Source organism: Juglans microcarpa x Juglans regia, chromosome 2D, assembly GCF_004785595.1.
Source record: "Juglans microcarpa x Juglans regia isolate MS1-56 chromosome 2D, Jm3101_v1.0, whole genome shotgun sequence".
Lineage (NCBI taxonomy): Eukaryota > Viridiplantae > Streptophyta > Magnoliopsida > Fagales > Juglandaceae > Juglans > Juglans microcarpa x Juglans regia.
In genome coordinates this window covers 38,995,701-39,017,870 of record NC_054596.1, presented here as the reverse complement: position 1 = coordinate 39,017,870, position 22,170 = coordinate 38,995,701, and the positions used below count along the sequence as shown (strand labels likewise).

Genomic DNA, 22,170 nt, shown 5'->3' with positions numbered 1-22,170 from the left:
TGCAGCTTGGGTCCTGTTACAAAAATAACTGGAAATTATCTCCTTTTAAGCAAATTGATGTCATGCAGTAGTACGCTGGTCAAACCGACGTCAGTTTGCTTAATAGGAGATTTCCTGTTAGGACCAAGCCGCACTCGATTGAAAAAAAATGCTTCAGATTATATAACAAAAATGTCCCAAAAATTTTAAATATTTTAATAAAGAATAAATTAAGAATTGTAAAAATTAGCTATTATTTTGGAATTGGATTATGAAGATTTTATTTCTCGATATTTAACTTTAATTCAACGAAATGTCCGAACAACTTTCAATTTTCTAATTGAATGCCTTGATTGATTGATTGCTTGTTTTTTTTTTTTTTTACAGTATTTTTAATGCATCAGGTTGACAAGTCCACATGAACATTAAAATGCATCAGGTTGACAAGTCCATATGAACATTAAAGGTTTTTTTTCCAAACAAATTCGTCCAATGTTCCGGCCAGTCTATTTGTTGGACTAAATTAATAATTATATTAAAAATTAAATACGTGTTTCTTATATATTCTATAAATTATTTTATTTTTAAGTTGGTGTTTAATACACATTTACATTATTTAAATAATAAAATTTAATTTTTAAGATTAAAATTTTAAAATTTATTTTTTAAAATAAATTATATAATATTAACATTTTATTAGATTTATTACACATAGTCTTGATAATAAAATTAAAAAATTTTAAGATAAAAAAATGGAAGTACAAGATATATGGATAATAACAAAATTAAAAAAAGAAGAGCGAGAAAGAGAGTGGGAAAAACAAAGAAAATACAGAAAATATTTATCTGGTTGCCATTTATAACCCAGCTCATTGGCTCCAGCACACTAACCAATCCGGCTTCACTACTCTGATCCCCTCGAAAATAAATGATGCCACGTGTCTCTATCCGTCGTTTTCTCTTTCTTAAGAAGGAATAAAACCCGAGATATACTCTTACAAAACAAACGGATATTCCAACTATACCCCTCGAATATTCTTCCCTGGTAACGTTATATCACCCTTCTTTCCTTCCCCTATCTCTGCTACTTCGATCCCTCTAGTCCTCACCATCCCAAGGATTTTCCCTCTGATCAATTTTCTTTCGCATTCCCTTCGTGCAGTTTTGATTTTCTTTGAAGCTAAACGCTCCTACGCCCAGACATGAAATTCGGAAAGAGTCTCAGCAATCAGATCGAGGAGACGTTACCTGAGTGGCGGGATAAGTTCTTATCCTACAAGGAGCTCAAGAAGAAGCTGAAGCTCCTCGAGCCAAAAGGCGGCGACAGGCCGACCAAGCGCCCGAGAGTCGAGACCGGCGACCCCACCGCCGGAGACGGGAAGGAGAGCAGGTCCAAGGAAGAGATCGATTTCGAAAGGCTGCTGGAGAACGAGCTCGAGAAATTCAACGCGTTCTTCGTCGAGAAAGAGGAGGAATACATTATCAGATTGAAGGTATTTTATTTATTTATTCTTTCAAATCTCTCTCTCTCACTCAATCTTAGAAAAGTAATGACCTGTTTGCTTGCCAATAATATATATATATATATATATATATATATACAGTAGCGTAAATCTCAATTCTTCTTTTCTTATTGACTAGACAGAGATTAGAAGATCTCTCTTTTCACTCATGTTATTGCCATTAATCACCTGAAACTGCAGAGGAACTGCTTGATATAGAGTCTAATTTATCTATCTAGTTCTTGTGGCCCTGTGGAAAACAATTTTCCCACGGAAAAAAAAACACTCTGGTCACTACTACTCAAAATGGTAGCTAAAACTCGTCGTTTTAGCCTTAGGAAACTCAGCACGTGGACGTCTCTCCTTGTTTACTGTCAGAAGCCGTTAGGCCGTTACTCCTTGTTTGTTTCCGTCGACCGCGTTTGGCTGGTTTTAATGGCACTGAAAGTCTTAAATACTCAGCAACTCAATAGCATCAAAGGAACCTTGTCCAGTCTCCAGCCGTATATTCCGTTAAATGACGCTCGATTGCCGTCGTTGATGGTAGACAGTGCGCCAGCTGGCTGCTTTTGGTGGTGTCAGACCTTTGCCTTTTCAAAGAAGTTTAAATTCATAAGCGACTCAGAATTAATCACCCAATTAAACTAAAAATATTAATAAATAAGAAAAATGCTAAAGAAAAACTTAAAAAAAAAAATCTTATTTCTCCACATTTCGGTATCAATCATAAAATTTAAAATTTAAATTTAAAAAAAATTAATAAAATAAGTCTTATAAATAAAAATATAAATAAAATTATAAGTATACGTAGTATTACTCAATAAATAATATGATTTAAGTAATGGATAAATAAAAAAAAAAAAGTAAGAAGAAACATGTATACGCTCCTCTTTTTTGTGTAAAAAAATAATGGAAATGAAATAAAATTATATCCGTAGGTATTGGCGTTGATAAAAATTAATTGCTTATTTTTCTTATGGGATTGCAGGAGTTGCAAGATAGGGTGGCAAAGGCAAAGGATTGCAATGAGGAGATGATGAAAACTCGCAAGGAGATAGTGGACTTCCACGGAGAGATGGTTTTGTTGGAGAATTATAGCGCCCTTAACTATACAGGTAATTCTATTCTTTTTTTTTTTTTTGAAATAATTATTTTCTGTGAATATGGACAGCTTAGGTTCATATCTTTTGGTCTATTTACGTTTTCTTGGTTTTGACTATGGTTTCGGGAATAATTTATTATGAAATATGCATTTCTTTGTATTATAGTATATGATTTCGGTAGCAGCTAGCGTCCCGTTGTTTTGCGGCGCCAGTTACGTGTTGTCAACTTGTCATATTACTTCAGTAATTTGGCAAAATATTTCTGTACAGAAATATGTTGTCAACATGTTCTTTTAATATTTTAACCCCCAACACCTTCCAAGATGCTATTTAGGAATAAATAAATGTATTAACTTAGTTTGGTTTTGTTAATCAGATTCTAATCTCTTATATTTTATAACTGCATACAATTATTTAATGTTGACTAATGCCTATTCTGTGTTGAAAAGTATCATCCGGCGTGTAGCATTTGAATATTAATTTTGTGGTTCTTTAGTAATGGGTGGACATGTCTAGGCACCATTAAATTAGGGTACGTTTGGAAACCAAACTCAACTCAATTCATCATTACAATTTTTCAAATTTCAATACAAAATATAATAAACAATTCAACTTTTTCAAATTCTAAAATAATAATAATATTAAAAAATAATATTTTAACAATATTTTATTATCTCAACTCAACTCAGTTTAACATCCAAACGTAACCTATTTGCAATCCTAAGTGGGGGATTGCATGTGCAATCCTATTGATGAATGAGGTAAAAGAGAAAAAAATATTGTTTTAAAAATGATATTATTGTAATTTTAAAATTTTTTTAAACATAATTGCATGAGTTTGCATGAGCAGTCTCTATTTGGAGACTGTATAACTCTTATATTAATTGTCTTATTTGGGACTTGTATATATCATTATTCTTTATGAAGAGTTACAAACGGTCCTTTCTAGCACAGACCCGCATGCTCAATTTCATGGAAATAAAATAAGAATACACAGTCATGAAGTGGATGATCCTTTCAAGTAATTGGTTTGTTTAAAAAAGAAGTCGTTTCTTCAGCTTGATCTTGTCATATCTAATCACATTGTTGATTTGTTGTAATTTAAGTAGCTTTCTATTATTTAAGCATTTGGCTTATGAAGTCAATTAAAATGTGACACATGGTTGTGATTAAGAAGTATGAAATTTAAGATGAAAAGTAGCTTTATTCTTACTAAAATGTAACAATATACCAAAACTTGAAGATATGTTTACTTGGAATGACCATATGACGCCTCAATTAACTTTCTCTCCACAGGTTTGGTCAAGATACTAAAGAAGTATGACAAAAGAACTGGTGCTCTCATTCGCTTGCCCTTCATTCAAAAGGTCCTGCAAGAGCCCTTCTTCACCACTGACTTGCTCTACAAGCTTGTGAAGGAGTGTGAGGCAATGCTGGACCGACTCTTCCCCATGACTGAAACCCTGGCTTCAGCCGAGGCAGTCGAAGATGGGGATGGGGAAGACGCGTGTGACCCTACAACTTCTGCCTCTACCAAGAACGACGGTCTGCTCAGTATGCCCAAGGAACTTGCGGAAATCGAGTATATGAAGAGCTTATACATGAAGAGCACTATTTCAGCACTGCGGATTTTGAAGGAAATTCGAAGTAAAAGCTCGACTGTCAGCGTTTTTTCATTGCCACCGCTGCAAATTAGCGGACTTGAGGAAACATGGAATACAATTCCAGTCCTGGAATAAGTAGCCAAGTAGTTGGGTTTGGAGAAAGGGATTATTGGGAAAGAGTATATCCTATTTGTTTTTTATATCATTTTTACTTTGTCTCTTTTTTTTTTTTTTTTGCTTTCTATTTTCAGGTATCCCTTATGATGCCTTAGAATACTAACACATGTAAAATGCCAAAATCAACCTGAAATGAATTCAATAGAAATCATATGTTCTGTATGATAGAATCATGGTAAAATATAGCGTTTTCAGATTTGGCTTAGACAATATTGGCTTACATTTTCTGAATAAATAACAGGAGCTTAAAAGCAATCACCCCTGTCCAATTAAGCGTTGAGGCCAGCTGTAAAACAGATGAAAATGAAACATTTCCTGCTGCGCCAAAATTTGCCAAACCATCAAGCTAGAATGTATAATGAAAACACACCGCATCTTGCTTCTGTTATTGGTGTTGGATTGATTATGTAGTCACTTTGGAGCACATACATGTATTTATGTTTATGTTAACCATCAAACTCTCATGGAGAAAAAAGTAAATGGATGGTGATGATGCTTAGAGACCACAACTAAATCGCATTTTTCATGTACGAAAATTTCAAATGCTTGTCAATTCATGAATCTTTTTGTGCCTTTTCTTTCCACTCTTTCCACCCATAATGTCAAAAAGTACACCAGAAGAATTCAATCATGGACAAAGCATAAAATCAATTCGTCTATGCTGCTAGTATGGATGAAAACTATACTCTCATCTGCAGATAAGCTCAACATCGCACCTGCACAAGAAGGTGATTTTCACTTATATGCTGCCATGACTATGGATTCCCTGTGGTTTGAAAGAAATACACAATGAGAACAGAAGGCCATAATGGTAAACAACAAATCGAGAGAATTTTTATGCAGCCAGCCCAAACAGTCTTGATTGAATGTTAAAGTCATATCAAAGCAGTGTCGGATTCCTCCGAAGTTGGATGAACGAAAGATTAACATGGATGCTCCAATACGAGTGTAACATGGTAAGCCAAAACCTCAAATGCAAGTTCATGGCAGCCTAGACTCGACAATTTCTTTCAAGATTTCTAGCTATTGATGAAGGTAGAGCTGCCTTTGTAGCATTATAGAAGGCTCAAATGCTTCACCTCAACAAGTTAAACTATTCACAGATTCAACAATCTGTGCTAGAAATCTCATCCCAACAACCAAACACAGAACATAATTAGTGAAGCCCTGTCAAACACCACATTTTTCAACTTTCTATAAAAACAAATTAAACTATCTCAACCTGTTTCGTACATTTAAACATATATCTCAGTTTATTTACATTCAAATATATTTAAATGGAACCCACAAAATATTACTATTCACAGATTAACTCAAATTATCTAAGATCATTTCAGCATCTAAATGCAGCCCCTGGCATAATAGAGAGCTCTAGTTTAATAACATTTCACTTTTGCAGATTCTAGAGGAAATTAGGAATTGCGACTAGATGTCTAATGTTTTGTAAGGTTTGATGAAGAATACATTACATAGTTGGCCAAACACTTGGAGTTGGAATAGTACCACCTTCTTTGATAAGTATTGTTCATTAAATTAGATTCTAATAATTGCATTGAAGTGATCACCAGCTGATCCATGTAAACACAATGCATAAAAGCTAATGTGAACACAAATGTAACAATTCAAAGAGGGACAAAAATAACAAAAACTAATAGAGATTGAGAGAGAAAACCGCGTGAAGGAATAAAGCTAAAGAATAAAGGGTGAAGAGAGAGAGCCCTGCAGCTACCTTACCACTGCTTCATAACAAAATAATCTCCAAGCCTCTAATGAGAAAACAAAACTATGAAATGGAAACCACAATCCTTTACTGCACGCGTCTCCACTAACAAAATTCTATGACACAGACATGCAACAAAGTAGCTTTTGCAATCCCACCCATGCCATATATATATATATATATATATATATAGAAATCATCAATACTGAATTGGGATTAGCCTAAGTATATCACTTGAGAAAATGGAAGCGAAATTGTTTGTTTTCCTTCTTATTTCAGTGATGATTTTTTCTGCAGCACAAAGCCAATTGAAAACTGGGTTTTACTCCAGTTCCTGCCCAAGAGCAGAGGCCACGGTGAGGTCCACTGTTGAATCACACTTCAACAAAGATCCCACCGTTGCTGCTGGCTTGCTAAGGGTTCACTTCCATGATTGCTTTGTTCAGGTCTTCTTTTTTTTTTTTTTTTTTTTTTTTTTTTTTTTTTTTTTTTTTTTTTTAATGGATGTTCAGGTCTTCTTAATTCCTCTTCTTATGCTTGTTATGTCAATCTTCTTTTCTAAAAACTAGAAGAAATGATTAGGATTTTGACATGTTACGAGAGACTATTATAGTAAATGACGTTGATATTGCACAGGGCTGTGATGGTTCCGTGTTGATTACGGGGTCTTCTACTGAAAGGAATGCACCGACAAACCTTGGCTTAAGAGGGTACGAAGTAATCGATGATGCAAAATCACAACTGGAGGCCTTGTGCCCTGGGGTGGTATCATGCGCCGATATAGTAGCTCTGGCTGCTCGTGATGCTGTGGACTTGGTATGTATATTAGTATTCTCTTCTCTTACATGTTTCACCATCTCAAATCATTATTTATCTTAAAAATTTAACTTGGTAAAAAAAGATAGATTTAATAATTTATATTTATCTTAATACTCTCATTCACATCCTCTCATGTGTAGACTAAACTCTCCCTTAATGAGTGGGTCTCATACGTGGAACATTTAATTAAATGGGTGAAGTATAGAGTCGGGATTTGAATTCAGAACTTTTACTTTGATATCATGTGAAATTACCACTTTATCCCAAAAATTTAAACTGATAGGAAGAAATAGATTTAATCATTTCTACCGATCCTAACAACAAACAAGCACATACACATTAAACTTCAAGGATCTTATTCAAACTTAATGAGAGATACAGATAAGAAAAGTAGGTATTATAACATTAAGTGCATGTTTGGGATTGCGGTGAAAAATATAGTTTATAGTTTTAAGGCTTATAGCTTATAGTTTATAGTTTCAAATATGTTCTGTTTGTTTGGAAACAAATTAAAAAAGTTCTTTTTGAGATAGAAATGATGATTATTTGAATTTTTAAAGATTATAACCATATCCTTCAAAGTTTGAAAGTTGTAATTATCTTAAAGTTGTATGGTATTTTCGTCTATTGACAACTTTTTAAAATTCGAATTACGTTCCACATTATCTGAAAAAACACGTTTGAGGAAAATTATCAAAATGATGTTTTTCCTTAAACATTTTTGATAATTTTCCTCAAACGTATTTTTTAACTTATTTAAAATTAAAAGTGTTTTAATATTTAACACTAAAACAACTTAATTTTTTCATTAAAGAGCTTTTAAGGCTATTTAAGCACTTTTTAAAACTCCTACCGTAACTCCAAACAAGTCCTAAAAGTGTCATCCGTATAGATATAGCTCACTTCTTATCTCTATATCTCCAACTTTGAACCTCAAATAAAAACTTGATACAAATACGCACAAGTACCCCCCGACATCCACACTTGTATAGAACATTACATGCCCCGTATGTGTTGTGAAAACGATGCAAGTAAGTAAAGTAAAACAAGAAATAAATTATACGACATAAAGATTTACATGATTCGGTAACAAGTCTACATCTATATAGCTGTAGAAAATTTTATTTTCTTAAAAGTCGAATACACAATGCAGCAATACCATATATGGCTATACAACATTACAATATGTGTGTGTGTCGAAATCCTAATTAGGGTAATTAGCACATAAACCCTAATTAAGGGTCAGGTCGGACCAGTTTAGGAACTAAAATCAGGTCAAAAAATTTTCTTGAGAGCGAACTCCACGAGGCTTGTACATGCTCACTGCGCTCCATGGCCCAAGCCTTATTGAAAATCAACAAAAAATTGTAACAAATTTTTGTTGAGTCTAGTCATCAAATCGAGCCGCTACAAAAATAAATCAGACTCCACAAACCCAATTGTATGTGGTATCTAATTAGTTTTTTTCTTACCAATATTGCCACACATATATATCAGAGTGACGGTCCAAGTTGGTCAGTGCCCACCGGAAGAAGAGATGGCAGGGTTTCTTTATCTTCTCAAACCTCAGATTTGCCTTCTCCTCTCGACTCGATCTCTGTCCAGAGGCAAAAGTTTTCTGCTAAAGGGCTCGATGATCACGATCTTGTCACATTAGTCGGTACTCTCTCTTTTTATCCATCTCCGTCTCTTCCTCATTATAAGACCTACAACGATTTACATTTCACATACATATATATAGATAAATGGGTGATTTGTGTGCAGGTGCACATACAATAGGCCAAACAGATTGTTTGTTCTTCAGGTATCGTTTATATAACTTCACTGCCACCGGCAACCCCGACCCCACCATAAACCAAGCATTTCTGTCACAGCTCCAAGCTCTTTGCCCCAAAGATGGCGATGGCTCAAAACGTGTGGCGTTAGACAAAGATAGCCAGACCAATTTCGACGTGAGCTTCTTCAAGAATGTACGTGATGGTAATGGAGTCCTAGAGTCGGATCAGAGGCTGTGGGGAGAGGCTGCAACGCGTAGCATTGTGCAAAACTATGCGGGTAGCGTAAGGGGATTACTGGGGTTAAGATTTGATGTGGAGTTTCCGAAAGCTATGATTAAAATGAGTAGCATTGAGGTGAAGATAGGCACGCAAGGGGAGATTAGAAAAGTCTGTTCAAAGATTAATTGATGGAACCAGCCCCCCAAAGAACTACTACTTTTGAAAAAAAAGAGTATTTTCTAATTAAGTCCATGCATGAAAGCTTACATGAAAATAATTTGATGACGAACTACTAGTACTTCTTGTGATGAGACATGTTTAAAATCGTTCCATACTTGCATCCACGAGAGATTTCAACTATATAAGCATTAGGGTGCGTTTAGATGTTGAAGTGAGTTAAATTGAGTTGAGTTGAAATGATAAAATATTGTTAAAATATTATTTTATTAATATTCTTATATAGAAACAGTGTTGTGAACAGTAAAAAATGCAGCAAAAGGTCAGTTCCACACTATTTCTGGAGATGTAAAAAAAATTGAAAAACCGGTTAAACCGGCCGTTAATCTTAAGAACCAAAACCGGTCTAAAATTAATTCGGTTCCAATTTCTATATTTTGAAAAACGGTTTGAACCGAACTAGACCGATTTATATTTTTTATTTCTTATATTACATATAAAATATTTTTATATTATATTATATATATGCTAACTTTCTAATTAATATAACATGAAATTTTAATCTTATAACATAAAATTAATATAATAAGAATTTTAATCTTAAATATGAACATTAATATTAAGTTATTAATATAAACTTATTTTATAAATATATATATATATATATATATCAAGAATAAATACATTTTTGGTATAATAAATTATAATATATTCTTTTTGGTAAATACATTTTTACATATTTGATCATATATACTCATAAAAAAATCTAGAACTTATATAGACTATAGTAGTATGTGTTAATTATTATAAAATAATATACTTATACTATAATATAAATATATAATAATTTAGCGTATGTAAACATCATATTATCACTAACATACATAATTAAGTATAAAAATAAGTTAAACACTACTATAATAATATGAAATTAGACACTATAGTATAAGTTTAGTATAGAAATAAATTAGACACTACTTACTAGTATAGAAGCAAGTCTACTATACTAATTAAGTTAATCTCACTAATAATTAACAAGTTAATCTCACTAATTAGTTATACACTACTTATATTAAACTAGTATAATTAGGTACTAATAAATTAGTAATTGTTAATAATTAAGAGGACTCTTGGAGTTTATTTGAAAGATGAACTCAAGAATCTGGACTCTTGGAGTTCACGCATTCGGGCTGGTGCCTTTTTTTGTAATTGTGTAATTTATGTGGTGTAATTGTATAATTTAGGCTCCGTTTGGATATTAAGAGATGATGTGTGAATAATAATAAAAATAATAATAAAATAATAGTGAATAATAGTAAAGTAATCTGATAATATTTAAAAACAGTTGTGTTTCTAAACAGACAATAAGTCACCTTTGCTTGGTACTATATTTTTATTTTGTAAAGTTGTAATTATGTGGTTGTTTTACACTTCAGGATAATTTCGAGTATTTTGAGTACATGCAAAAACATAGAATCTATTTCTATTCCAAGGTCTGTATACGTGCTGGATGAAATATTAAGCATGCTGAATGTCTGCTCAATCTCTTCTATATTAAGTGCCGAAGAAAATATATGTATTGAAATGTGTTTGGGTAAAGGGTCTACTGCTAAAAGAACAACAGTTTATGTACACATGATCCAAACAACAATACATTGTGGGTGAAAATGAAAGGGATGTGTTGCTTGTTGATGAAGATATTAGACATGAGTTTTGTTACTCGTTATCCTCACACACTATATATTACACTTATTTTTATTTTATTTTATTTTTGTTTTGTTTTTCTTAAACTAATTGAATTCTTCTACTCACCGTCCATACACCATACATTAGGTAAGAGAAAAAAAAAATCAGTGTAGTATGTGAGGATGATGAATAGAATTTTTCATTAGACATATATAATAGTTAAAAAATTCTAATCGACATCCCACACACACTATACATTACATATTTATTTATTTATTTCTCTTACTAAATAAAATAAAATAAAAAAGTGTAATGTGTGAGATGATGAATAGCGAAACTAAGAAAACCTCTACTCATTTAGAAAAAATCTATTCGATTTTTTAAGAGAAACAAATTTTGCAGTCATAGAGTACACAAACGTCGTATATTTTTTTAAAAAAAAAAAAAAATAAATATGAGATCTATATAAAAAAATTAAATTTTAATAATAAATTCTATTTTTTTTTTTTTTTTAAAGAATGCGGAGCGCTTGAACCATTTATAATTATATATAATATTATTGTTTTTAAAAACACACTGGACTGCACACCTGTAGACTAGTTGTCCACGTCACGGTTCGGAAACAATTGCTTCTGTCCCCCGTTGCTTCTCTTTCTCCCCTAATGCTTCTCTTCTCTTCAGAAAGCAACCATTATTTTGCTGAGCCGTTGCGTTTCTTTCTCCCCGCATGCTTGTCTCTTCTATTCATAAACCAACTTTCTTTTATTGAGTAAATAAGCGTCTTTATTTATTTCTATGTATTTATTTTGCCTCGAGATAAAATCCATTTGGTGAAACATTCGGGAAAATTTGCTGAAAACATTTTTCTGTAAATCCATTTTTCTGAAACATTCTCGACAGAAATCCATTTGGTGAAACATTCGCAGAAAATCCCTTTCGAAGTTTCGTTTACCGGTTGCGAAAAATTTCTGTAGATCTCGCCTGTATCTTTGTCTTCTAACTATCTCCATTTAAGTTTTTGAAGCTTGGGTCCATTCTTCAGTGGGAGAAGCGATGTAGATGTTGACTCCAATGGCTTGATGAGGGTTGGGCTCCATTGTGCACGGTAGCCTGAGTGAAAGAGAGAACTCAAAGAAGTATGGAGATGCGACCGCCAAGAGAGAAGTAGGAATAAGTACTAATCTTGGGCTCCATTGTGCAGGCATTTCCAAGTGAGGTTTGCTATAGAGTGGCTGGCCATTGTAGTATTCCACACAATGCATACTCTATGTGGCTTTTGTTTTTTTTTTTTTTTTCGCCACAAAGTGTTGGTTTTGATTCAGAACCTCCTACTCTCTTGGACCAAAATCGCAATAGCTCTTCGCCATCGCTGCCTCTACATGACAATGCCAATGCCGACAGTCGGCTCTGGGAGGCTGAAGACCGCCTCCGCAAAGCCATGAAGGAGCTCCAGTGACGCAAGCGTAGGGCTCGTGGCTGTGCAGGGCCCTCACCGACACCAACCACTCCATCAGATGACCTCACTGCCGGCCATCACTACGACTTCAACGATGATGTTTACGAGATCCTTGCGTAGGCCAACCCGAACTTCACGTCTCCCATCGAGTCCACCGTGAATGGTGGAGTTTTTGTTCTAGATGGCCCCGCTCGCGGGGGGAGGGGGGCGATTCAGTGGGAACCAGTTCACTTGTTTGTGAACCCAATTTGCCACCTCAGGTGTAGGGTGTGTCCAATATATAGGGGTTGATACAAAGATTTTTTCTTTTTAAGTTAGGATAGAGATACCCTTACAATTTTTTATGGGTCGTTCTACAGACCTCGCTCGCAGATCCCGTCTTAGATCTCGTTTGACGTGGCATCCTAGGTTGCAACCACGTGTTTATTTTAATTATTTTAAAAAAATCAAAACAACAGAGATCCAGCTCTCCTATTCAGAATTCGAAAATCCCTTTCTGCTCCCAACCTTGACAGAGTGCCCCTCATTTCCTCCAGCTCCTCCTTCAGACCCCAGTCCAGCACAGGCACCGACATCAAGTCCTTGCGGCAAAAGAGATCCATTTCCGGTGCCGTCTTCCAAATGTCCTCCATCCAAGTAGATTTCTTTTCCTTGAATCGAATCGAATAAGGTTTTGGTCATAGCTTTGGCTTTGTAAATTTGGGCAATAAAAAGTATTTACCTTGTAATATTGTACGATTTGTGATCCAATATCATGATCAGATGCGTTTGCTTAGACTAATTTTTTAAAAAATGAGGAGTTTATTTATTTATTATGTTTTTTGGTTTTTCTTGGTGCTTAGCTAGTTTTGAAGGGTAAGATGATGGAGAAGATGATGTTCCTACGATTTGTGTTTCTGCACAATGAAATGGAATTTTGTTTCTTTTCTGGCATCACGTTGGGTTTTTTTTCCTAGATTTGTTTTATTGTTTAGATGGTATAAGTTGTCAATCTTGGTGGCCTAGGGAATCAGATCTCAAAGTTGCTTTTTATATAATTTCAGGGTTGCCTTCTAAAATAGTTTGTATAAAATTATTTGTGCAATTTAAAATTATTTTTATGTCTAGCATTACTCATTTAAATTACTAAACAATTAAGTGGTTGTAACTAGAGATGTTCTTTTTTTGCTTGTTCTTTCATATACAATGCGTCTACCTTGTTTTCAAACGTGTTGTATCTTCATAGACAATTCGAACATTGGATGGACAATGGATGCTGACATAGAACATTCAGATGATGAGTGTGATGAGGTAGGAATTGATAAGGAAATTGATCGTGACGAAACTATTGAAGAACCTACGATTGGAATGAGATTTTCATCTGTAGAAGTAGTTCGGTTTTACTATTTGAAGTATGGTAAGTAGAAGAGGTTTGTGGTGTGTAAAATGACTTCTAGATAGGATGACGATGAAAATGCCAGATGGTTTTGCTTGCCATGTGTGCGAGGAGGCACTTCAAAGAGTAAGACTGTCCATGTTATGAAACCAAGACATACAGAGAAGATAGGGTGTATGGCTAGGATTAACGCGGTACTGAATGATGAAGGTGGGTATACCCTATCTAAAGTGACATTGGATTACACACACGTTTGTAGTCCAGGAAAGGCAAGAAATTTCAGATGCTTTAAGAAATTTGATGCTCGGGTGGTTAAGAGACTTAAAATAAACGACGAGGCAGGAATAAGGTTGTCTAAAAATTTCCAAACTTGCTCTTACCATCTCCTCTTTCCAACATAGAGTGTTGAAAACCTAATCGACAAAATAAAATAAAAACAACCAATTAACCAAATTATGCAGATTAGCCAAGTGCTTCATGTTGATATGAAGATAGAAGTCTTGATTGCTAATAGAGATGAGTCGTAGCTTGAGTATCTTAAAACGCTTTCTAGTTAAGAGCAACTAAAAGCTAAATTTACAACCAATATTACAAATCATTTCAAATATTGGAAGAAAAATACCAAAGCATTTCATGGGTAGGGGTGTAACCGGTCTGGTTCGGTCCTATCCAGTTTTGAATAAAATTTAAGACTGACCTGGTATGCACCGGTTTTGTATTTTTTAAAATCGATTACTCATCGGTTACCCTCCTAAACCGGTACCTCTGGTTTTACAGGTTTTCGGCCCAGTTCGATCCAGTTTTTTGGTTTAAATAATTTGTAAATTTGTCATAAAAAAATCTATTTATTTACAAAAAAAAACTACTTTAAAAAAAAATCTTTTTTATTAAAAATCTTTTACTATTTACAAAAATCTGTTTTATAAAAAAATAAAATCTATTTTATAAAAAAATCTGCCATGTAAAAAAAACTATACTATAAAAAATCTGCTTTATAAAAAAATTTGCTATGTAAAAAGAATTCGTACTATAAAAAAATTGCTATAAAACAAAATGTTATATATACAAAAAATCTGCAATAAAAAGAAAATTATTTATGATGTTAATTGTTAATTTGTTACTAACTTAAAGTATGTCAATGTACTAATACTATATGTTATACATTATGGAATATATATTATAATACTGTATATTGTACTAATAGTGATATTAGTACTATATAATAATATATAGTCATAGTGATAATTATATAATATCTTATATATAATTATAATATATATTATTATATATATTATATAATATTAAAAAATTAGTTTAAATATATATTATAGTAAACCGGTCCGGTCCTAAAAATCATAGAACTGGAACCGGAACCGGAACCGGAACCGGAACCGTTTTCGGCCGGTTTTTGCATTTTAGAAATTGGTTCCAACCGGACTGGTTCCACCGATTCGGGCCGGTCTGGTCTGATTTTTCAGTTAAAATTTACGCCCTATTCACGGGAGTGAGAGCCCTCTAGCCCAACGGTGAAGACTCTTGAGTCTGAGAAATTGAAAAAGGGGAAAGAAAAAATCATAGAAGAAAGGAAAGAGAGAGGAAATAGAATGTCCTTACCTCTATTGGCGTGACAATGGTGAGGCGATGGAAGGGGCTTGGGTGGTGAGGGGCTTTGATTTCAGGTAAGGGCTTCGATTTCAGGCTTTGGGATGGAGGCGACAGAATGGTAAGGGGTTTTAGTGGTCTTAGGGTTTAGCCTTGGGATGGAGGCGATGGAATGGTAAGGGGCTTCAATGGTCTTAGGGTTTGACCTTGGGATGGAGGCGATGGAATGGTAAGCTAGGGTTCGGTGGTTTTAGGGTTTGGCCTTGGGATGGATAGAGGCTTGAAGGTTGAGGCGATAGAAGGATAAGGGTTCTACACAACGGAGAGTTTCGTTCTGCTCTTGAAGAAGACGTAATGGAAATGAGTTTTTAATTTTTTTTAAAAAATTTATGAAGGCATTCCATGTGGCATGCCACGTCAAGTGAGATCTGAGAGTGGGATCAAAGAGCGATGGGTGTAGTTTTTTCTATTTTTTATTAGATAATGATAGGCTTGCAACCTCCTAACACACATTTACTACTCCTTTTATTTATTTTTTATTTTTTTACTTAATGGTTAAGGAAGTGACTATTAGTGAAGTTATATATATTTTTAATTTTTTTAATGATTAAGAATGTTAAAAAATACTTAAAATAAAATAATTAAAAAAATAAAATTTCAAATACACTATAAAGTAGTAAAATGGTGGTAGTAGTAACTAGTAAGCCTATCATTATCCTTTTTTATTTACTATTTTATTGTCCGGCTGTTGGGGTTGGCAAAATTTCTGAATTTTTGACTTAGGCCAAATTTCAACAAGGCTCCGGTCGGAGTTTGCGGAATTCGAAGTTACAATCGGAGCCCACATGGGCTCTGAACTCCGATATTTATTTTTTTAAAAACAATGCATCAAAATGACATTGTTCCAATTTAAGAGGAATGTCTTCATTTTGCTCAAGCTGGACCAAAATGCATGGGGACGATTTGGTCAAGTAACTAAACGACGTTGTCACTTGACAGATACTTTGGGCCGTAGACCGCCATCTAGAGCAGCTGCCTCTTGTGCAAGTAATCGAGTCTCAATAGATCTAAAAGATGTTGATATGCTTAATGAAGAGTATGAGTTGATGAATGTTGAGACCGATTCACTAACACGACCTGGTAACAAAAGGTTTTGAACATGGGAACATTTCACCAAAGGTCGTGGACCGGCTGTTATTTTTTTCCTTTTACTATTTGAATCTGAATTAAGAATTTCAGAATATGATCTTTTGTATAATCTAAAAATAAATAAATTTAATCAACAAATATAATCATGTAAATTAATTCAAAATAAACTCAATTTAATATAAATATAACTAACTGAGAATTTAGATTTTGGGAGAGAACAACAAATGACACCTGGCATGGTGTGCGGTGTAAGCGGCTTCTGTATAGAAGCACCATATCTCATTTAGCCTTTTTTGGATAAAAACTTTATTCATCATTTTCTACACCACATACTTATTTTTCTCATCATTTTTTACTTTTTTATTTAAATATACACATGTTGATGTGTAAATATGTGTGTTTAAATTAACAAAAATAACAAATTATATATTGATATATTATGTGAGGATAATAAATAATATTTCTCTTTCTGAATGGCAGACCTCATCCAAAAAGACTTAAAATGTTTTCGTATGTGTGCACACATGCATGGCAACTGCCAGAATGTCTTATATAAAAAGAGTTTTGCTACTCATCATCTCTATATACTATACACTATATTTTAATTTATTATTTTTTAATTATTTTTAATTTTTCTTCTTCTTAAACTAATTGAATTCTTCTACTCATCATCTATATACTACACATTTGATAAGAAAAAAAAATAAAAAAAATATAGTATGTAGTATGTAGGGATGATGTATAGAATTTTTGATATAAAAAGGACCCATACATGATAACAACAGCTTAGACAATATCAATTAGAGCACCAACACAATTCCATGCAAATTGATACAAACGGTTTGGACCGAAATTAAAAAATCGAAAGTTTTAATTTCAACAATGAAGCAATCCGATTCTTACATTTTTAAAATCCGATTGAATTATCTTTCAAAAAATAAAAAAAAAATCGGATTGAATTATAAAAAGAAAATGGCTTATACACAATATTTTTCACAACACTTTACACAATTATATTTTAAATGAGAGGTATTTTTATAAAAAAATCTTATAAAAATAACATCATTTTATAAAAATATTCCTATTTTATAACATTGTTATGGAATGGAATGTATTGTACAATTTGTTATATGTATATATAAAATCACTTCTTCTATATATAGTTGGTAGATACAACCGGCGTGTAGTCATTCATGCCACATCAGATTTAAAATGAATTCTTCCTCTCTCATCAGCTCGGTCTCTCTCTTATAAACTCGGTCTTTTTCTCTCATTAGTTCCATCAGCTCGGTTTCTCTCTCTTCAGCTCTTCTCATCTCTTTCTCTCATCAGCTCGATCTCTTTTATCAAGTGTCTTCACGTCAGCTACATTTGCATACTGTTTATACAGGCGCTTACAACAAACATTTTTCATATAAAATTATACCAAAATCAGACCAAATCGGCACGTTACGCCCACTAACTCTGTCCACGAAATATGAACAACGACACCATGAAAAAAAACAAAAGAAAAAAGAAATATGAACAACGACAGACCGCAGGGAGAAAGGTACTATTACCGATATAACCCCAGGACCTTTCTCGGACGACACGACATGATACGCTGCGAAAGGAAACTCCTTCCTTCCGGATTCTATCCAGAAAACTCTTTTGTCTGCCCCTAGAAAAAGCAAAGCAAACCGCGGTCACACACCCACTTCCCCAGAGGCCAGAAGCCATTACAGAGTCATTTTTTTTCACAGTTTTCAATATTTTCTTGATAATAATTTATTGTCCCGTTATACAAAAGTACATATTTTATTATTGTTTTGTCGCTTAGTCTTCAAGATTACTTGAACCGCCCTTCCAAGGCAAATCGAGATTTACGCTATAGCTGTTTCTGATATTCAACAACGTTGCCATTAGTGTTTTTCACTCCAAAGCTTCCGTGCACTCCTCCTCCATGGCTTCTCTTACCCAGATTTCCCAATCCCAGTCGTATTTCACCAAACCCCACATCCAAATTCCGCCTTTTCTCGCGAACCCTGATTCCAGTTTCTCCCTCAAGAAGAGTGGCCACCTTCGGTTTCATCGCAGAACAGCGGAGATGCCTTTGAAGGCTGTGGTTGTGTCCGCGACGACGGCCGAGAAGCCCAGCAAGCGTTACCCGGGCGAGTCTAAGGGATTTGTAGAGGAGATGAGGTTTGTGGCGATGAAGTTGCACACCAAAGACCAGGCCAAAGAGGGCGAGAAGGACGTCAAGGAGCCGGAGGAGCGGCCCGTGGCCAAATGGGACCCCACCATCGATGGCTATTTGAGGTTCCTTGTTGACAGCAAGTTGGTCTACGACACGCTCGAAGGGATTGTCGAGAAGGCGGCTTTTCCCGTCTGTGAGTTTGTCAGTCTTTATATGAAGATTCGTTTTTTTCCCTTTTATTTCCCTCCTGTGACTTTTTTGCCTTTACTATGAATTTCATTTTTTGGGGTATTAACAGAGTTGTGCAAGGATGTAGAGAGTGACGATGATTAGCATTTCTGGGGTTGAGAGAGGGAGGGAGGGTGGGAGAGTGGGAGAGTGGAAGAGAGGGAGAACAAGAAGATGATGATGACCAACTGGTTATGAGAGGGGCTTTCACATGAGCTGGATGGATGAATTTTTTTTCTTAAAAAGGTTTATTCATATGGCTTTGTAGTGAGATAGGTAGCGCGTCAGCTCGTCTGGCATTACTCAAAAACATATAAATCTTGGAAGTTGTTGGTTAGGAAACATGATGTTAAATTTGGAGAACCTAAAAGTCGGTTTTTCATTTATCGGAATCGCCAATTTCCCTGTGAACTAATGTATCTGTATGTGCCTTTGTTTGTGTGCAGGTTTTTCGTTTTTACTTTTGTGTGTGTTTTTTTTCTTCACTGATCACACAGCTAAACAATTAAAAATTGCATTCCTTTTGGTTGTAGATGCTGATGACCAACTGGTTATGAGAGGGGCTTTCACATGAGCCGGATAGATGAATTTTTTTTCTTAAAAAGGTTTATTCGTATGGCTTTGTAGTGAGATAGGTAGTGCGTCAGCTTGTCTGGCATTACTCAAAAACATATAAATCTTGGAAGTTGTTGGTTAGCAAACATGATGTTAAATTTGGAGAGCCTAAAAGTTGGTTTTTCATTAGTCGGAATCGCCAACTTCCCTGTGAACTAATGTATTTGTATGTGCCTTTGTTTGTGTGCAGGTTTTTCGTTTTTTCTTTTGTGTGTGTTTTTTTTCTTCACTGATCACACAGCTAAACAATTAAAAATTGCATTCCTTTTGGTTGTAGATGCTGAATTTAGAAACACTGGATTAGAAAGATCTGAAAAACTGGCTAAAGATTTGGAGTGGTTCAAGGAGCAAGGCCATGCCATCCCAGAACCTTCTACTCCTGGTGTGACCTATGCACAATACCTGAAGGAATTATCAGAGAAAGACCCTCAAGCATTTCTCTGCCACTTCTACAATGTATATTTTGCCCATAGTGCTGGTGGTCGCATGATTGGGAAAAAGGTAAACAAATATCAGCTTGGAAAGTTTGTTTGTTATAACATACAGTATGTTACTGTCTGTCCCATGTACTTGTGTGCTTGTCCTTTGATACGCAATTGTAATTTAGGGACATCACCAAAATTTTCAGATGTCCTTGCCCCTTAAATAGAGATTCATTTAAAGGAGGTAAAAGTTGACTTTCTATAGAACTAGGAATTTGTTTTATGTTCCTTTGTTTTGCAGACTCGTCCCCTAGTTTGTGTCCAATTGTAAGCATGTAGAGATACATCTGATGTGCTATGTTGGATGCGGGACTTTCTTTCTTTCTATTTTTTCCTTCTATCTGATCTTTTGTGTATGATCTGTATTTTTTTTTTTAGGCTAACTTATTATAGTTGGCATGAAGTATGTGTATACTTCCTGTGTACTTGGGCTATGCCTATTTGGTTGATTCAACAAAACTTCTTATTACTTGTAAAAAAAAAAAAAAGTTGTCATGAAGTATGATTTTTTTCCAGGTAAATTTTCCATTCAAGTTATATGGGTGCTAACATGTAGGGGGATGCTCTTATCTGATTTTGAAAATGCACCCTATCCCACCACCCCCCCCAAAAAAAAACCCTCTCTCTCTCTCTCTCTCTCCCTCCTCTTTTTGCATTCTCCTCCCCTGCCCCTAGGTAGGGACTGCTACTGATTTATTTTAAGAATAATTTGATATGTAGATGAGGTACCATTGTGCCATTGGCTTCTTTATTTATTTATTTTCTCACTTAGTAAATATGAGAAATAGCATTGGCACTTTATTTTAGTTTGCAAGGTGACTAATCCACCTTCCTTTCTTTTCTTTTCCTTTTCTGACAAGTTTCACCTTCCTTTTTTATTACCCTCATTCAGGTAGCTCAAACGATTCTGAACAAGAAGGAACTGGAATTTTACAAATGGGATGGTGACCTTTCTCAACTGTTGCAGAATGTGAGGGAGAAGTTGAATAAAGTTGCTGAGGTATTTTCTTTTGCATTGATTTTTTTTTTTTTCATTTGCTGTTCTGCAGAGTACTTTTTGATAAGTGGTCTGCCACATAGATACTAAGAGACTTTTGGTGATACTTCAATTTTGTTTGGATAAATTACAAGTTGCATCCTTGTGGTAGGGGGGCGAACTCTTTTTTTCCATTTGGAAACATCATACTACACATCCTCATGGTTTGGAATGAAATATAAATCATATTTTGTTTCCTAATTGGAGGATTTTCCCTAACATGAACATGGAGACTGATCACGAAATTTAGCCATTATTTAACCTCCATGATCTGTTTTCAAAAGCCAAGTACAGGGCTGTTTTACTGTCCATGAAGCTAACTTAATTTCATGACTCAAGCACGCTATGTGCACGTTTGGCATCTATTGAAACTGCTGATTTGACGATTTTAATATACCCAAAACCTTAGAGGGTTAGTTTGAGTTTCCAAAAAAGACGGAGAGAAGAGCAGGAGATATTGATAATTTATACAACTTTTGTTGACTATTTTTATTTCCTTGTTTAAAATAAAAAAACTTAATTCATACTTGGGTTTTCTTAGGGCTGGACCAGAGAGGAGAAGAATCATTGTTTGGAAGAAACCGAGAAATCATTCAAGCACTCTGGAGAAATTCTTCGTTTAATATTGTCATAATATGTATTCTGCAAGTACTGGCGCAAGCCTTTAAAATTTGTGTACATTCATAATTTGGCATTTTGCTTTGCAACATTACCTATGAAAATATGAACCAACTGTTGCTGCAGATAAGCTGGAATTAATTAAAATATAAATATATGTTCAGACAACATGTATTAATGTGGGATAAGACTAAGTAAGCTCTTCAGCTCGGTGCTCTGGTGCTTTAAGAAGCATCATCACAAGTTTGAAGTTTTGAACTCTGCACTTGACTACTTACTAGAATCTGGATGGCCAATCTAGGGGATTTTATTACTATTGTTAGCCAGGATGAGACAAAATGTGCTTAGGTTGAGGTGCTTCTTAGTTCGAAGTCCACATATTATTTTCAATTCCATTGGCTGCCGCCCTAAGGAATTTTGTTTCTGGCAATTGCTTGCCTGGTTTGAGACAGTGACTGACCATTTTAGGGAAAGAAACGAAGCAAGGACGATGTGAATCTGGGGTCGATGAGATTGTTGTTGTTGATAGTGGGGAGGGCACGGAGGGAAGATCTTGGTTTATCAATCTTTTAGCAATGTATTGCGTTCGTACCTTCACTTATTTTTAAGAGATACATGTTGCATCCTTCAGGAATTTCTCACCCTAGAACTCCTGACATCTTTTCTGTA

At 34.6% G+C, this 22,170-nt stretch overlaps 3 protein-coding genes and 1 long non-coding RNA gene across 4 annotated transcripts; 3 read left to right on the top strand and 1 right to left on the bottom strand.

Annotated features, from left to right (window-relative positions):
- The first annotated feature begins 1,050 nt into the window (after positions 1 to 1,050).
- LOC121248758 (SPX domain-containing protein 1) lies at positions 1,051 to 4,527 on the top strand. Its single transcript, XM_041147312.1, has 3 exons — positions 1,051 to 1,472; positions 2,470 to 2,596; positions 3,881 to 4,527. The coding sequence occupies exons 1-3, from the start codon at positions 1,182 to 1,184 to the stop codon at positions 4,321 to 4,323; spliced, it is 861 nt and encodes a 286-aa protein (XP_041003246.1). The 5' UTR covers positions 1,051 to 1,181; the 3' UTR covers positions 4,324 to 4,527.
- LOC121248760 lies at positions 2,957 to 19,464 on the bottom strand. The gene is made up of 3 exons (XR_005937510.1): positions 19,453 to 19,464; positions 10,582 to 10,584; positions 2,957 to 3,096 (listed from the first exon to the last, which is right to left on the bottom strand). It is a non-coding gene; the product is annotated as an uncharacterized LOC121248760 (long non-coding RNA).
- On the top strand, positions 6,280 to 9,214 carry LOC121248755 (peroxidase 25-like). Its single transcript, XM_041147311.1, has 4 exons — positions 6,280 to 6,531; positions 6,722 to 6,901; positions 8,402 to 8,564; positions 8,669 to 9,214. Exons 1-4 carry the CDS (start codon positions 6,328 to 6,330, stop codon positions 9,088 to 9,090), a joined length of 969 nt encoding a protein of 322 aa, XP_041003245.1. The 5' UTR covers positions 6,280 to 6,327; the 3' UTR covers positions 9,091 to 9,214.
- LOC121248759 (heme oxygenase 1, chloroplastic) lies at positions 17,957 to 21,669 on the top strand. The gene is made up of 4 exons (XM_041147313.1): positions 17,957 to 18,715; positions 19,643 to 19,866; positions 20,740 to 20,847; positions 21,425 to 21,669. Exons 1-4 carry the CDS (start codon positions 18,289 to 18,291, stop codon positions 21,515 to 21,517), a joined length of 852 nt encoding a protein of 283 aa, XP_041003247.1. The 5' UTR covers positions 17,957 to 18,288; the 3' UTR covers positions 21,518 to 21,669.
- The last annotated feature ends 501 nt before the right edge of the window (positions 21,670 to 22,170 follow it).

Bases quoted from the DNA above. Each gene is read 5' to 3' on its own strand.
- LOC121248758 (XM_041147312.1), top strand. From the start codon at position 1,182: ATGAAATTCGGAAAGAGTCTCAGCAATCAGATCGAGGAGACGTTACCT. The intron at 1,473-2,469 runs GTATTTTATTTA...ATGGGATTGCAG, and splicing joins AATACATTATCAGATTGAAG to GAGTTGCAAGATAGGGTGGC. The intron at 2,597-3,880 runs GTAATTCTATTC...TTCTCTCCACAG, and splicing joins TAGCGCCCTTAACTATACAG to GTTTGGTCAAGATACTAAAG.
- LOC121248755 (XM_041147311.1), top strand. From the start codon at position 6,328: ATGGAAGCGAAATTGTTTGTTTTCCTTCTTATTTCAGTGATGATTTTT. The intron at 6,902-8,401 runs GTATGTATATTA...CATATATATCAG, and splicing joins CTCGTGATGCTGTGGACTTG to AGTGACGGTCCAAGTTGGTC. The intron at 8,565-8,668 runs GTACTCTCTCTT...ATTTGTGTGCAG, and splicing joins CGATCTTGTCACATTAGTCG to GTGCACATACAATAGGCCAA.
- LOC121248759 (XM_041147313.1), top strand. From the start codon at position 18,289: ATGGCTTCTCTTACCCAGATTTCCCAATCCCAGTCGTATTTCACCAAA. The intron at 18,716-19,642 runs GTGAGTTTGTCA...TTTTGGTTGTAG, and splicing joins GAAGGCGGCTTTTCCCGTCT to ATGCTGAATTTAGAAACACT. The intron at 20,848-21,424 runs GTATTTTCTTTT...GGGTTTTCTTAG, and splicing joins AGTTGAATAAAGTTGCTGAG to GGCTGGACCAGAGAGGAGAA.